The sequence below is a fragment of the Anolis carolinensis genome, chromosome 4 (genome assembly GCF_035594765.1).
Source record: "Anolis carolinensis isolate JA03-04 chromosome 4, rAnoCar3.1.pri, whole genome shotgun sequence".
NCBI classification, from domain to species: domain Eukaryota; kingdom Metazoa; phylum Chordata; class Lepidosauria; order Squamata; family Dactyloidae; genus Anolis; species Anolis carolinensis.
The window spans coordinates 29043467-29060529 of NC_085844.1; the positions used below are offsets into that span (position 1 = coordinate 29043467).

The 17063-nt window shown below is 39.6% G+C and overlaps 1 protein-coding gene across 1 annotated transcript; it reads left to right on the forward strand.

Moving 5' to 3' along the window:
- Positions 1-9: 9 nt before the first annotated feature.
- Positions 10-16736, forward strand: rida (reactive intermediate imine deaminase A homolog). The gene is made up of 6 exons (XM_062980149.1): positions 10-206; positions 12487-12592; positions 13162-13216; positions 14004-14072; positions 15185-15240; positions 16116-16736. Exons 1-6 carry the CDS (start codon positions 10-12, stop codon positions 16176-16178), a joined length of 546 nt encoding a protein of 181 aa, XP_062836219.1. The 3' UTR covers positions 16179-16736.
- The last annotated feature ends 327 nt before the right edge of the window (positions 16737-17063 follow it).

Here is a 17063-nt window from a genome sequence, read left to right on the forward strand (position 1 = left end):
GCAGAATGAATGGCGCGCGAGTTTGAGAGGAGGGCGGGGCCGAGGAGGGAGAGAGGACGGGTAAAGTCCAAGAGCGGAGTCTTGAGTTTTTCCACTCACTTGTTGGGATTTTTTGGGGACTTAGGAGGGACCAATCCGATCATGGCCACGTTAGTGAAGAGGATCATCACCTGCGCGAAGGCTCCTGCCGCCATAGGACCCTACAGGTAGGATTCAACCGTTCACCTGCGGAACTCCCCGCTTCTGGATGTTCTTGAAGCGCGCTATAAGGCTGCTTGGAAAGAGGAAGATGAGACAAGCTCAAGGGGTGGAATCATATCAATCAAACGAAATGGGCTTTAATGTTTGATTTATTCCAAATTGTGTATAGGATACGATGATAATGATGATGTTTATATCTTACTTTAAAATATATTATTCATTTATATCTTACTTTTAAATCTATATATATAAAAGAGTAATTCAATTTCGGCCTAGGACAAAACAACACATCCCAGAAACACTAAACTTGGCAGCACAACCCCTCATCCATGCCTCTACGTTCATACAACAAAAAGAAAAGAAAAATAAAGTCCTAATTAGAGGGAGAGGAATAATTGTTTTTATCCAATTGCTGCCAGTTAGAAGGCTAAGTTCCACCCACTTGGTCTCCTAGCAACCCACTCAGCCCAGGGGACAGGCAGAATTAGGCCTCTTGCACACTGCCTATAAAATACAGATTATCTGATTTGAACTGGATTATATGGCAGTGTAGACTCAAGGCCTTCCACACAGCTATATAACTCATTTATAATGGACTTAATGTCAGGGGAAAAGCTTTACCCTTTACCTTAACTACCACCAATTCCTCAATACTTTATTTCCCATACTACCATACTTTGCCACAGCAACGCGTGGCCGGGCACAGCTAGTATATTATATAATGGGTTTACTGTGAGTTTACTGGGCTGTATGGCCATGTTCCAGAAGCATTCTCTCCTGGCATTTTGCCCACATCTATGCCAGGCATCCTCAGAGGAAATATCAGGAGAGAATGCTTCTGGAACACACACACATACACACACACACACACATATATATATACACATTTTATTTCTACCCCGCCACCATCTCCCCGAAGGGACTTGGGGCGGCCTACAAAATACAGCGAAATGCCGAATATAGATAATACAGTGTTCCCTCACTTATTGCGGGGGTTATGTTCCAGGACCACCCGCAATAAGTGAAAGTCTGCGAAGTAGGGACACTATATTTATTTTAATATTTATACATTATTTTAGTAGTAATACACTATTTTAAGTCTTTCTCAATCAATTGTGTATTGATAAATCACCTCCTTCTCCTCCTGTTGCCGCTTGGGCTCCTTTTCTCTCCCTTCGGTTTCTCCTTCCTCCCTTCCTTAGGCTGTAAATTGTAATTTTTTATGATTTATAACATTCTTTTAGAGTTTATTGAAAAACTGCAAAACAGCGAATTCACAAAAAGTGAACCACGAAGTAGTGAGGGAACACTGTACATAAATCTGAAACTATAAAAACCACAGAATTACAACAACACACATACGAAATTACAATGTAAAACATTAAAATTCACAAAATTCAGTCATAGCTCCGGATAAAAAGTTGTTTCAATTGACATTGACATGGCCATACAGCCCAGAAAACTCACAGCAACTCAGTGATTCTGGCCATGAAAGTCTTCCACAACACATATTATCTAATACTAATAGTATAACATATTGGTAGTGTATTATATATATATATATATATATATATATATATAGTGGTATAATAGTATAGTACAATATAATAATATCATAATTGTATATTATGTATTACATGTAATATTACTAATATTGCAGTATAGTGGTATAGTACATTAATACTAATGTGCAATGCTAATATAATATAATGTATATACTGTATATATAATGATAGTAATATAATGATGGAACACAATATAATACTAACAATAATACAACATAATAATAATAATGGAATATAGTAATACTAATATATTAAATATGTATTATTTACTGCATTTCTATATTGCTTTTCTCACCCTTGGGGGGACTCAAAGCCGTTTCCAACAAAATAATGGCAAAATTCAATGCCAAACATGCATGTGAAAACCAAAGCATAATATCTAAACGATAACATATCACTATGAATTAAAAATCATTAACCATAATTAAAGCATGAGACATAAACAAACATTTAGACATTAAGACATGGAATAAAAACTTAATATAAACATTAAAATAACATTAAAATCATTAGCTTTACAGGTGCCATGTTCATCCCCCTCCTTCCTTCCCACCCCATTATATGATAACATATAATGATATACAGTTTTATTATTGTATATTTGTATATTTTCAGTTGCAATGTTTTTGATTGTGAGCCACTTTGAGTCTCCGTATGTCAGAGACAAAACGCCAGCAAGTAAAGCAAAACTCAGTTTATTGAGGTTACAGAACTAAAAACGCCCGTAGGAAACAAAGAACAGGGCAAACACTTGACTTCAGTGTGATAAGTAACAAAAAACAGCTCAGTTTGAGCTTAAACGGTTCAAAGGGATAAACCGGGTTAAACAGAAGTATAATCCGGATTAAATCAAAAGTGCTTACTTCAGCCTGGCAAACAATGCAAACAAAAGAGGATCAACAGGAGACAAAATGTAAACAACAGACTGGTGGCAGATTCCTCTCTGCTACTCAGAAACAGCAGGGGAATAAACCAGGCTTGTTTATTCCTTCCTGCAGGGAGCGAGAAGCGTGGTCATAGTCAGGATTCAGTTAAAGGTTCAGCGGCCAACGATATCCAGGTCCAGGCACAGCAGTCAGGGTAACGGCAGTCAGCAGGGTCCCAATCCGGTCCAGTGGTCTATAGCCAAGCGTAGTCGTCCAGAAATCCAAAGGTCTCACCGATAGCCAGCAGTAGGGATAATCCGGAATCGAAGTCAGTCAGTCCAGCATCAATCCAGTGTGAGTAGGTATTGCCCGTCAAAAAGACGACGGAGGTCCAAGCTATTGAGATTAAACACAAGTTGCACAGAGAAAACCCCCGCACAGTTCCTCCCGCCGTCGATGCCCAGTGTCCTTGGTAAACTTACGTATCCAGTAACGAATCACACCCGTCTTCAGGAAGTTCCCCAACAAAAGCCCAAGCGTCCGTCCAGATTACCTTGCCCAACGCAATTAGACATTGGTCCCAAACCCCATTTTATCCCAGTTCAAGCTCATCATCGCTGTCAGCTGCCATCCCAATTCCAGACGCCCCAACATCATCATCCTCATCAGAGCTTAAGCACCTTTGACTACGCCCCACAGCATCCCTAGCTGTGGATCCCGCTCCATCCCTCCAGCCAGTCCATGGGTCTGATCCTGCAACCCGCCAATCACCTCCCATGCTTTCATTGCCTGTTTCCCCAACACCCAAATCCTCCCTCACACGAGTCCATTCCATGTCATCCTCCTCCGAGCTGGCCATCTCTTCCTCCAAACCCTGAGAAAAACCCTCAAATGAGTCCTCATCTGTCGGGTCTGTAAACAAATCCCGGAGCCGTTTTCTTTCATGCTCCTCGAAAGAGTCTGACTCTCGAGGAGTCTTATGACCCCTTCTTCTATTACCGGAGCCCGAAGGCTCAACCATAACACCGTATGGAGAGATAAAGTGGGATATAAATAAATAAATAAATAAAAGTGGCTTGCAGCACTAAAAAGAATATGGATTACAATTTAAAACCTGTAACATAATAGACATTAAAATGGAATCCAACATAGGTTTGTAAGAAACAAAAATATTAAAATCACCCAACACCCTTAAACATATTAAAACATTTCACACAATAATGAAAATCATATAAAACCCTTAACATTCATCGAAAAGATTAAAACATTACACCCAATAAGTAAACTATTACAAAACTACATAAAGTATTTCAAAAATATTAAAACATGCCTCTAGGCCTGTCTTTAAAACTTTCTCCTCTTTTTTGTATTCCTCTGAGTGCAATTTATTTTTTCTTGGTATTATAATGTAAAGAATGAATAAGTTATTAAGTGCTACTTGGAGGGTTGTAGAAGCGTCATGCTTCCTGCTTGCTAACACCTTAAATCAGGCATGGGCAAACTTTGGCCCTCTAGGTGTTTTGGACTTCAACTCCCACAATTCCTAAAAGCCAGTTAGGAATTGTGTTAGAAGGGAACTTAAAGGGTTTTTATGTCTTTAATACAGATGGTTTATTCTCAGGGTGCCTAGTTTATACTGTAGAATTAATGCAGTGTGATACCATTTTGACTGTGGAATCCTGGGAGTTGTAGTTTTACAAGGTCACCAGCCTTCCCTGCCAAATACCGTAGTGCTGGTGCCTCACCAAACTACAAAGCTCCAGATTCCATAGCGTTGAACCATGGCAGTGAAAGTGGTGCCAAACTGCATTGATTCTGCATTCTAGATATACCCATAGCCCAGTGGTTCTCAACCTGGGGTCCCCAGATGTTTTTGGCTGACAACTCCCAGAAATCCCAGCCAGTTTACACACACACACACACACACACACACACATACATATACACACACACACACATATACATACACACACACACACACATATATATGTCTCCCCATTAGCTCTAGGAATTTCTAGGTATTCCAGCAAAGTTTATGATCAACTTCTGCAGGGAGCTGACCATAGAGCTGCATTAGAGGACCTAGAAATGCATAGAAGAGAACATTTTAAATTAAATCAATGTATAATCAAATCCACAAAAGTCAAAACTGCAGAGGGACAACTGTATATCAAAGTGGTGAAGGAGAGGAAAAGTGGTGCTGAATAAATCATTAATTTGCTTCATAGTCTCAAACCAAAATTAATGATTAAGCTTAGGTTGCACAGAGATTTTTTTCGCTCATGTAAACTAAGATCTTTCACCAAATGCCAGGCTTTCCAGGAGGCTGTAGATTTATCAGCCTTGGCTGCAAAACCAAAGAGCCCAGAAATTGAGGAAGATAAATATTAACTTCCTTTCATTTTTCTCTCTTAGTAATATGCCATTTGGAAAAGGGATCAGGAATAAGGTATACTTGCATCTGTGGGTCACAAACAAATGCTCTTTACTTATGTGTCAATTTTTTAGGACTTTTCTGGGGTTAGAATCGTTAGATCTTAAACCGGGACAGTGGACTCCTGTGCATGTCTATTTCAAAATGGAGTCAAGTTGAGTTCAATAGGGTTTATTCAAGGGGATATACAGAATTGCAGTCAAGATGAATTACATTGTGCGAACTGATTTACTCCTGGCCTTATGCTGAAAAGGGATACCACATACCATCAGGAGGATCTCGAATGGACCATAATTTGGTGATACTTTGAATGAAGACAATCCCCAATGCATTTCCTGACATCTCAAGTTGAAAGGACCAAGTAATGGCTAGATCAGAGACCTTGGAAGCCTACTTATTAGAATAACACTGCTTCATTTAAACAGTGGATGCATCTACACTGTAGAATTAATGCAGTTTGACACCACTTTGACTGCCATGGCATAATGCTATGGAACCCCAGGAGTTGTAGTTTTATATGGTTTTTAGCCTTCTCTGCCAAAGAGTACTGCTGCCTCATCAAACTTCAACTCCCAAGATTCCATGGCACTGAGCCATAGTTAAAGTGGTGTGAAACTGCATTAACTTTTCGGTATAGATGCAGCCTTTGTTCTTGCTGTAATGTGGCATTTTCTTGGCATGGTTTATTCCAAATTGTTTCCTCATTATCTTCCCTTAAGGATCAGAGAACATTACTTGCCCAGGATTACTCAATGGCAAAGCGGAAGTTTAAACCCTGGGTTCCCAGAATCCTAGGGTGCATCTAAACTGTAGAATTAGTGCAGTTTGACACAAATTTTAACTTCCAGGGTCAAAGGCTATGCAACACTGGCAGTGTACTTTGGTGATGCACCAGCATTCTTTATCAGAGAAGGCTAAAGACCTTGCAAAACTGTGCCCCTCATGATTCCATAGTATTGAGCCATGGCAATTAAAGTAGTGTCAAACTGCATTAATTCTACAGTGTAGATGCACCCTAGTCCAACACTTAAGTCACTATACTACCTCGGCTCTCAAGATTAAACTAGACCATCAGAAATGCTTAGTATAAAGGATTTTGCTATATTCTTGGACATGTTCTGATGTCCTGAAGTGTGAGGTGTTCTGTGTTTATTTTGCTGTGCAAGTAGGTCTACATTTTTTTCAAAGATAAGTCAACTGCTTATATATAAAAGCATAATTTAAAACAGATCTTACTGTATAATCTCAATTGTGCAAGATTATTTTTTTTCCTATGAAAAGAAAGTAATTGTAATACAGTATATATGCAAGCAAAGTTTACATCAAGGCAGCATCTTCACTCATTTTAGTGCTCTGTTGTGATTTGGGCTGGGCTCAGTGTCTTTAAAAATTCCCTGTTTAAGCCCTTTATTAAAAAGACAGTGAAGACATCTTCTCCACCCTCTGTAGCAATTTAGTTGAGTAAAACCCAATTCCTTAGCAGTTTCTTCCTCCTCAGTTCTTTCCCTCTGCACAAGATGGGAATTGATTGTATCTGTTGCTTCATCTCTTACATCAGAGCTTTCCAAATATTTCATGTTGGTGACACGTATTTTATGCATGTATCATTTTGCGACACAACAATTCAGTTTTACTAGTAAACTGGAGGTTAAACCAACTAATTAATAAGAGACATGGACACTTACATAAATTGTAATAATGAAATGTATGGGGGAAAATATATCTCATGAATGGCTTTCATTTATATTTTTACAAATATATGATTGCTTATTTCGCATAGAGGTTTCTTGACATGTTCATGTGACAAACCTACACACTGCAGTCAACACAATAATGTGTCACGACGACACACAGTTTGTAAAGCTCTGCCTTTCATTATGAGTATTTTCACTACTTGTAAAGCTTACTGCATGCTTCAAGTTAGAGAATATATTCCTAGATAGTAGTAGTAACTAATCCATTGATTAAAAGGCTTGGTTTGCTGTCAAGGCACTTTTCATTCATTAATGCAGAAGCCAGCTTAGATGAACCTACTTATCAGTGTAAAAAATAAACGAAAGAGCCAGGAAGTCTGTCTTCCAAGCAGAGACTTGAGTAAGGATTTAGTAGTTCCTAAGTAAAGTGCTTTGTAATCATTTTTGGTAACATATCAAGGGTTGCAGAGATATTTTCCTTTGTAAGATAAGCTGATTCTAATTATCTGATTATGGATCTTCATATTGTGAAAACTGGACTGTCTGCAGATGAGTTCAGAAGACTTTGTAGAGCCCCGAGTTCTTCAGAAGTACAATAAACATATAGGGCACGATGCTGGAAAAGCAAAATGAAATACAGACAGTCCCAAGTTACAAACAGGGGTGAGATAATCTACCCCTAAGAAGGGAAATTCACTTCTGAAAGAACCTCTGAGGATGCCTGCCATAAATGTGGGCGAAACGTTAGGAGAGAATACTTCTGGAACATGGCCATACAGCCCGAAAAATTCACAGCAACCCAGTGATTCCAGCCATGAAAGCCTTCAACAATACCTCTGAAAGTTATCATGGGGAAAAGGTGCTTCCATTGAAGCTTTAGCACAAATCCTTGATGTGGCCCAAGCCTTGTAATTATCAATTGAAGCTGGTTTTCCTTCTATGGCTTAAAATAGCTTGTATGCTTGTTCTGACTAAATCTTTTCGCATTTCAGTATTCTGCTTCAGATAGCAGAAACATTGTTCTCAGAGTGTCCTTCCAACATTGAAGTTCATTTGAACGCTTGCCCATTTGTAATTGGGCATGGCAGTCAACTGTTCCAAATGAACTGGCAAGGCCACAAAAAGAATCATAGAATCATAGAATCATAGAATAGTAGAGTTGGAAGAGACCACATGGGCCATCTAGTCCAACCCCCTGCTAAGAAGCAGGAAATCGCATTCAAAGCACCCCCGACAGATGGCCATCCAGCCTCTGCTTAAAAGCCTCCAAGGAAGGAGCCTCCACCACAGTCCGGGGGAGAGAGTTCCACTGTCGAACAGCTCTCACAGTGAGGAAGTTCTTCCTGATGTTCAGGTGGAATCTCCTTTCCTGTAGTTTGAAGCCATTGTTCCGTGTCCTAGTCTGCAGGGCAGCAGAAAACAAGCTTGCTCCCTCTTCCCTATGACTTCCCTTCACATATTTGTACATGGCTATCATGTCTCCTCTCAGCCTTCTCTTCTGCAGGCTAAACATGCCCAGCTCTTTAAGCCGCTCCTCATAGGGCTTGTTCTCCAGACCCTTAATCATTTTAGTCGCCCTCCTCTGGACGCTTTCCAGCTTGTCAACATCTCCCTTCAACTGCGGTGCCCAAAATTGGACACAGTATTCCAGGTGTGGTCTGACCAAGGCAGAATAGAGGGGGAGCATAACTTCCCTGGATCTAGACGCTATTCCCCTATTGATGCAGGCCAGAATCCCATTGGCTTTTTTTAGCAGCCGCATCACATTGTTGGCTCATGTTTAACTTGTTGTCCACAAGGACTCCAAGGTCTTTTTCGCACACACTGCTGTCAAGCCAGGCATCCCCCATTCGGTATCTTTGATTTCCATTTTTTCTGCCGAAGTGAAGTATCTTGCATTTGTCCCTGTTGAACTTCATTTTGTTAGTTTTGGCCCATCTCTCTAGTCTGTCAAGATCGTTTTGAATTCTGCTCCTGTCTTCTGGAGTGTTAGCTATCCCTCCCAGTTTTGTGTCGTCTGCAAACTTGATGATCGTGCCTTCTAACCCTTCGTCTAAGTCGTTAATAAAGATGTTGAACAGAACCGGGCCCAGGACGGAGCCCTGCGGCACTCCACTTGTCACTTCTTTCCATGATGAAGACGACGCATTGGTAAGCACCCTTTGGGTTCGTTCGCTTAGCCAATTACAGATCCACCTAACCGTAGTTTTGTCTAGCCCACATTTTACTAGTTTGTTTGCCAGAAGGTCGTGGGGGACTTTGTCGAAGGCCTTACTGAAATCCAGGTACGCTACATCCACAGCATTCCCTGTATCGACCCAACTCGTAACTCTATCGAAAAAAGAGATCAGATTAGTCTGGCATGACTTGTTTTTGGTAAATCCGTGTTGACTATTAGCAATGACCGCATTTGTTTCTAAGTGTTCGCAGACCACTTCCTTAATGATCTTTTCCAGAATTTTGCCTGGTATTGATGTGAGGCTGACCGGACGGTAATTGTTTGGGTCGTTCTTTTTTCCTTTCTTGAAGATAGGGACCACATTCGCCCTCCTCCAATCTGCTGGGACTTCTCCCGTTCTCCAAGAACTCTCGAAGATAATTGCCAGTGGTTCTGAAATAACTTCCGCTAGTTCCTTCAGTACTCTTGGGTGTAGCTGATCTGGCCCTGGGGACTTGAATTCGTTTAGAGAGGCCAAGTGTTCCTGGACAACTTGTTTCCCTATTTGGGGTTGGATTTCCCCCAATCCTTCGTCCATTCCGTGTTGCTGAGGTTGAAGATGGCTTTCTTTTTCTGAGAAGACCGAGGCAAAGAAGGCATTAAGTAGTTCTGCCTTTTCCCTGTCCCCTGTCGCCATCACCCCATCTTCTCCTTGCAATGGCCCTATCGCCTCCTTTTTCTTCCTTTTTCTACCAACGTAAGCAAAAAAGCCTTTTTTGTTGTTTTTTATGTCCCTGGCAAGCCTGAGCTCATTTTGCGCTTTAGCCTTGCGAACCTTTTCCCTACAGGTGTTGGCTATACGTTTGAATTCTTCTTTGGTGATTTCTCCCCTTTTCCACTTCTTGTGCATGTCACTTTTGAGCTTTAGCTCAGTTAGAAGTTCTTTGGACATCCATTCTGGCTTCTTTGCACTTGTCTTATTTTTTTTCTTTGTTGGCACTGTTTGCATTTGCGCCTTGAGTATTTCACTTTTGAAAAACTCCCATCCATCCTTAACTCCCTTGTTTTTTAATATCGGCGTCCATGGAATGCTGCTCAGTAATTCCTTCATTTTTTGGAAGTCAGCTCTCTTAAAGTCCAGAATGTGTGTTTGACTTGTCTTAGTTTCAGCATTCCTTTGTATTGCAAACTGCAGGAGCACATGGTCACTTGCCCCTAAGGATCCAACCACTTCAACTGTATTGATCAGGTCTTCCACATTTGTTAAGATTAGATCAAGAGTTGCTGATCCCCTTGTTGCCTCTTCTACCTTCTGAACCATAAAATTATCTGCAAGGCAAGTGAGGAATTTGTTGGACTTTGTACTCTTGGCTGAGTTTGTTTTCCAGCAGATATCGGGATAATTGAAATCGCCCATGACTACTATATCTCTTCTTTGTGCCTGTTTGGTCAGCTGTTGACAGAAGGCTTCATCAAGTCCAAACATTTGGAAGAGGCTACGGTCTGATGAGCTCGCACTTATGGAAGTGCAGGGTGCCATTCTTGAGTTTCTGTTAAGCAATTCAGGAAAGCTGCAAGAGGACATAACTGCTTAGATTTCCCAAGGAGCTATTTAAATTGGTGTTTTTGTACCTTGGCATAGACTTAATTGGCCAAGTAGTTGCTTTGCCATGATAATGTAAATGCTGCTGGGATGGAGCCAAGCAGTGCTCCAGCACACAGCCCCAGTGGCCTGGAATTCCACTAATATGACAAGTTCCATTAATTATGGATATTTTTGTGAGATGGCACCAAAATCCTTACATCATAATAACTGGGCAGCTTTATTTCTGTCCCTGGATTTATGTTACTCTCACTGCCAAAGTTATTAGCATTGATGCGAAAGCCTTCTCAACAGCTTCTCCTAGAGACTATGGAACTCTCTTCTGAGAAAAGCCAGAATGCCCACCTCCTTGTTGTCTTTCCATTTGTATGTAGGACCTTTTTCATTTCAATAGGATTTTAATGCAGACATGTTTTAAACAATGTGTTGTCGAAGGCTTTCATGGCCGGGATCATAGGGTTGTTGTATGTCTTTCGGGCTGTGTGGCCATGTTCCAGAAGCATTCTCTCCTGACGTTTCGCCCACATCTATGGCAGGCATCCTCACAACCTCTGAGGATGCCTGCCATAGATGTGGGCGAAACGTCAGGAGAGAATGCTTCTGGAACATGGCCACACAGCCCGAAAGACATACAACAACCCTATGTTTTAAACAGTACGGTGCTGTATTGTTGTAGCATTAAACTCAAAGATTTTAAATCATTTTTTTCTCTTTAAGTATTAATATTCTATTTAACAGTTCTGAACTGTTTAATACTGTGATTTTTCCATTTTAATGTTTACTTTTTTATATATTTGTAGTCCCTGTTCTTGTTAAATTATATAGCATCTTGAGTCTTAATTTTGGGAGAAAGGCAGGATGATGATGATGATGATGATGATGATGATAATGATAGTCTGAGCTCTGAATTTATCCAGAGTATTCTTCAAACGGTCAGAGGAACTGGAATTGCTTTTAGTGCAATAGATCAGAGTTCTTGGAGTTGCTGTGGCTCCATTCAATGAGAAATGTTTTAGTTCCAGAGACACAAAGAGAACTCAGCAGTGTTTCAGTTGAGTGCATTGTGCAGTTTTCCCTCTAAAAGCTACCCCAGGTTGAATGACTATGTGCCCCACAGCATGTGGTAGATATCAAGGCTGGTATAAATCTGTGATCTTGCATGTTGTAATCTGGCATAAGGAAGTCATTTAGATGACTTTCTGATGCTCTAGGTGTTAACTAACAGCTATGACTTTTATGATTACTAATTAAATGTAATCTTAGAAATGTCTACATTAGTTTGTGGGCAAACATTTTCAGTTTGCTGCATGTAGCCTGGCTGATAACATCCATTAGATCCATCTAAATCCTGTAAACATCAAGCGTCTCACTTGATCCCAAGCTACATATTACACTCAGTTTTAATGATTTAGCAGAAATGAGTCCATGACCTTGAATGGGGCTCCAGCAAGATGGTTCTTTACACAATCACGAAGACTACTTTTCTCACTCAAAATGCCCCCTTCAGAAGAACTATGGCTTTGAATTCCAATTGGTAGAGAATGCTAGAAGTTGCTTTTGTGTTCTTATCTTGTTTGTGGGTTTATTATAGATATCTGGATTACCGCCGTAAGAACAGAATTCTGGACCAGATAGATCTTTGGTTTGATCCAGAAGAGATTTTGTTACAATGTCTACATTCATGGATTCAACCATACATTTCTTGAAAACACCCTCCTTCTAACCCCCCCCCCTTTATTTTGCCATTTTATGTAAAGGATTACATTTTACTATGTCATTGTATATAATGGGACTTGAGCACCCACAGATTTTGGTATTCACAGAGGGTTCGGGAACCAGCCTCCAGAAGATGATGGCCCAGCGTACTGTATTTCTTTTCAATAAGTGCTTAAAAAAGAGAAAAGCAGTTGACATCCGGGAGTTAAATCTCTCTTTCTTTTCCCACCCCTTTTTTTGAAAAATTAGTCAAGCTGTATTGGTTGACCGGACCATGTACATCTCAGGGCAGCTAGGCATGGATCCTGCAAGTGGGGAACTTGTAGCCGGAGGAGCAAAGGAACAAGCTAAACAGGTAACAGATGATCTCACTGTCATTATCCATGAATTATTTGTTACGGGCATGTCCATAAGGCTGAAAATAAGCAATTGCATCTACCATTTCAACATTCAGGAGGAGTCTATCTGCCTAAGGTAGATCTCTACTGAACAACATAGTTGCCATAGAAAAGTCCTGCGCTTCAAAGGGAGGTCATGAGAGAAAAAGTACTCAGTCTTTTCAAGACAATATCCATATTTTCAGCTGTTGCAGCAATGAGTTGGAGGAGCACAACAAAGTGATGGGAAAAAGCATCCGCTTTTCAGTTCCCTTTTATTCCTAGGCTTTTTCTGGAAGCCCTATTCAAGAGAAGGTTCATTGTATTTAACTTCTTGAAGTTATGAGAATTTAGCTTATTTCTCTGGGATTGGAGCTTACTAGTTTTTGACATTTTTCTAAAAAAAATTTCTTTAGCTATGGATTACTTTTGTAAACATTTCTTTTTCATATAACATGGTGCCCTCTGTGTGGATATATGAAGTTTTAGAGCCCTAGGGTATGAATAGCTAAAACATTGGGAGCTAATTTTTGTGTTTCACTATTAGGCCCTTCAAAATATCGGTGAAATTCTGAAAGCTGCTGACTGTGACTATTGCAATGGTGAGTAAATTTTAACTAAAGTGAGCAACATTATCCAACGAGTTGCACAGAAGCAAAAAATATTTTTGACTGGAGTCAAAACAGACTACATGAGTCAAGGGATCTATATCATTTTTAGGATTTATTTTTCCCATGTCTGTATTTCCAACTTCTGTAAGCTCTACATAGAATGAAAGTTGTGAACAGGATTTGAAAAAATGGATTTGAGTTTAAAGTGATGGGATTCCGAACAATGAATGACTGCATTCTGGGATGGTTGCTACTTGAGTTGCAGGGATGGCATAAATCTATTGTGATTCATGTTGGATACATGAAGGATATAACTGGTATCATTGAGATAGAAAATATCTGTTTGGGAGAGATAATAGGATTGAGAGTTAAATTCCCAAATACCACTGCCCTTAGAGATTCAAAATTCCAAGTCCTAACTTCCATCCTCTTAGCTATTCTGACGCACTGGAGCAAGCATGGTCCAACCTCACCCCTCCAGGTGTTTTGGACTCCAACTCCACAATTCCTAACAGCCGATAGGGGCTGCGTTAGAGGTTGATCTAAGTAATCTCCTCAGATTACTTGAAAAAAGCATTAAACCTCCCTGCAATCAAGAAGTAAAACCAAGAGTCAAATCATTTGCAGCACAGTTCTGTATCATTTCGTTCTGAGTTAAATCTTCCTGAATTTTGTCAGACTTGTTCCAAGCAGCTGTGCATTGATAGCAGTGTAGCCTCAATTATGCTTTCATCTTGATAATTTGGAACTAGTTTATAATGAGTGTTTCTAATTCTAGTGGTCAAGACAACTGTGCTGATGGCTGACATGAAGGACTTTAATGATATTAATGAAATCTACAAGCAGTGTAAGTACTTCTGTTGTTGTGTAACCAAGCAAGCTTCAGCAAACAAGACAGATATAGAATAAGATGATCATAATTGCCATTGAAAAATGGACATGTGATGCTTACTTTGATTTTAATGCTCATGTTTTGAAAAAAAAAAAAATGGGCCGGGGGGGGGGGGGGGAAGATCCATGGTCAAATCGTCTTCCAACCATGAAGCTTAACTGCTTTTTAATTCTTCCTTAGTTTCTAAACTTCTGGGATAAAATCTAGAAGTAGACCAAGTTTGGGCAGTATTTGCACCACCCAAATCATTTTTATGTTCATGATGAACCCTTTTTAAAACATTGATACATTGTCTTCCTGGTGGTTTTTACTTTCCAAAGCTGCAAGTCAAAATAAAGTAGTAGGAGCATCTGGAGAAAACTGGAGAACACTCCTGTGTCTTCAGTGGTTATGTGTAAAAGAAAATTTCAGCTAACATTCATTATCACACAGATAATAAGTAACACCTCTTGAAATTACTGTACCTCTTAGGTATTGGAGCAACCTTCAGTTTGCACTCTGGCAGCCATTAGTGTGATTTATTACAGGTTCTGCAAGTGAAAATCTGGTCCCTCAGCTAGCTCACAACTATTATAATCTGTGCCTGTGAGATTCTCCCTCATCTAAAAATGAGCTGCAGTTCTGAGTTTTTTATTGTGTTTGTGTGACTACAAAAAGCACACACCTTTTCTGTTTTGTTTTAAATCTCTAGTGCAAACATTTGTTGAGGCTGAGAGCAGTAGTAAAGCCTGCCTTTGGACTTGATAAAGTTATTCAACGTGTTTCAGTCTATGCTATGTGGAGTATTTAAATTTCAGCTCGATTGCTGAAAATCACTCTGATTTTTAAGACATTAGTTTAACAAACCACACGTATGTAAGGTTTAGGGTTAGGGTTAGGGTATGAATTTCAGATTGCTGACCAGTACTTGCATAGCACAATATCAGAATACCTAGTGTTTCAATATAACTTTTTGGCTTATTCTGCATTACTCAATATGTTGCTGTGAAGCATAGTCAAAGTAAATGAAAATGCCTTTCTTAATGTAATCAATATATTTATTGACACAATGTGTCTTCTTGGCATAGTTTTCAAGTGCAACTTTCCAGCCAGAGCAGCTTACCAAGTTGCTGCTCTTCCAAAAGTAAGTTGGTTTATTTTTGCAAAAATTGATGGTCTTATTTCTTGCAAAAAGAAAAATTGCTTCTAGGCTTTGTTAATGCACATTGTTTAAAATCCTTTGCCTACTGTAATGAAAGGGAAATTCCAGCCCAAAAGACTTATCATGGGGAAAAGGTGTCTAAGCTTAATCATCAATCCTTGTTTTCATAACAAGCTAAAATGTTCAAAATCCAATTATCACAGGGACAGAAAGGGAGGGGAAGTCTTCTGAACAGGGGCACATACAGCAAAACAAACACCATAGGGGAGTTAACACTTCCCTATGCTATCCAAAGCATACGTGTGTGTGTGTGTGTGTGTGTGTGTGTGTGTGTGTGTGTGTGTGTGTATTCTAGCATTACACTTTCAAAATGTAACTGTTTTGACTTACATACAAATTCAACTTAAGAACAAACCTACAGAACTTATCTTTGTAACTTGGGACTGTCTGTACTTGGAAACAAGCCCCATAGAGATCAAATGGGCTTCCTCCAAGGTGAATGGTTGACGGGATGAGTCTTTTGACACTGTAAACAGGTGCTAGCTTCTGTGTATTAGAAGATGTCATTAATTGTTACCACAATGAACACACTAATTTCATCTGATTTTGAAAGCTAAACAGATTGAATGTACATGCCACTACTGTGTACTATTAAGAACAGAAAGCCGCTGTTGTATCTCATGGTGGCCCTTCTCTTAGCACTCAAAATGAGGGAAATATTGTTATTCCTCATTAACCCCTATGATCAGTTTGAACTTGGAATGTGCATTGGCAAAGATTGGGTTCACTGACTTATGTGACTAGAAATGTTCTTTGACTATCCTGTTCTGAGTGTCTAATTTAATTTTTCCCCCCAGGGTGCACGGGTTGAGATTGAAGCTATTGCCATCAAGGGACCACTCCAAGATGCCTCTGCATGACTATAAGATAGTGCCTCTGTATCCATCCCTCCACCCCCATTTAGACTAAGTTCTTGTAGGGCTCAGTTCTGCCCACTAACGTGTTCTTGGAAGTAATAAATCTTCAGGACTGGGAGATTGCCTGATGTTAGCACTTGCATAGCATAATTGAAGCTGTAAGGTAATGCAAGGCTTTGCATTCCTTAAAAAGGCAGCAAATGGTACTAAGAATTAATAAAGAAACAGTGAACAAGTCGGTTGTGTACTCATTAAGAGCCAGAATATGTTCTGAGTGTACATTACACTAATTAGAACTGTACCCTTATAATAAAAAAATTAGAGGATACAGTCAAATTATAATAACAAATGTTTGATCAGTTCATATTAGAAACATAATTGAATTTTACAATGATCTTATCTGAAATTACTAGATAAGGTACTGTTCAAAGATGCTACAAACTTTATAACAAAAATGTTTGTAATATATTTTTATGTCATGTTTTCAAATAACACCACCCACCAGATATAACGGGCCTTTCTGCAGGAATGTTAAGGAATAAAGTAGTCCACCAAGTTTCATTTATGAATCTCCTTGCTTCAATAAAAATGTTTGGGCATTTGAGGTAGACCTAAGTATAATGGAAGTCCCAGAAACATTTTCACACACTGGAGATCTAGTTAGTATGTCTGTACCAGAATGTTTATTAGTAATACTTGTAATGCTTCTCCCCCCCCCCCTTAAAACTGGCTAACATTAGTTTTATAAAGCATAGAATGTCAAGGTGCGTCCACAAGAATTGGATTGCAATTTCAGTTTCATTCCTCACCTGCTGGGAATGACAGTTCATTCATATCTGGAAGACTACACTTTGCCCACTCCTGTTACACAAGAGCATCCTTCCAAGG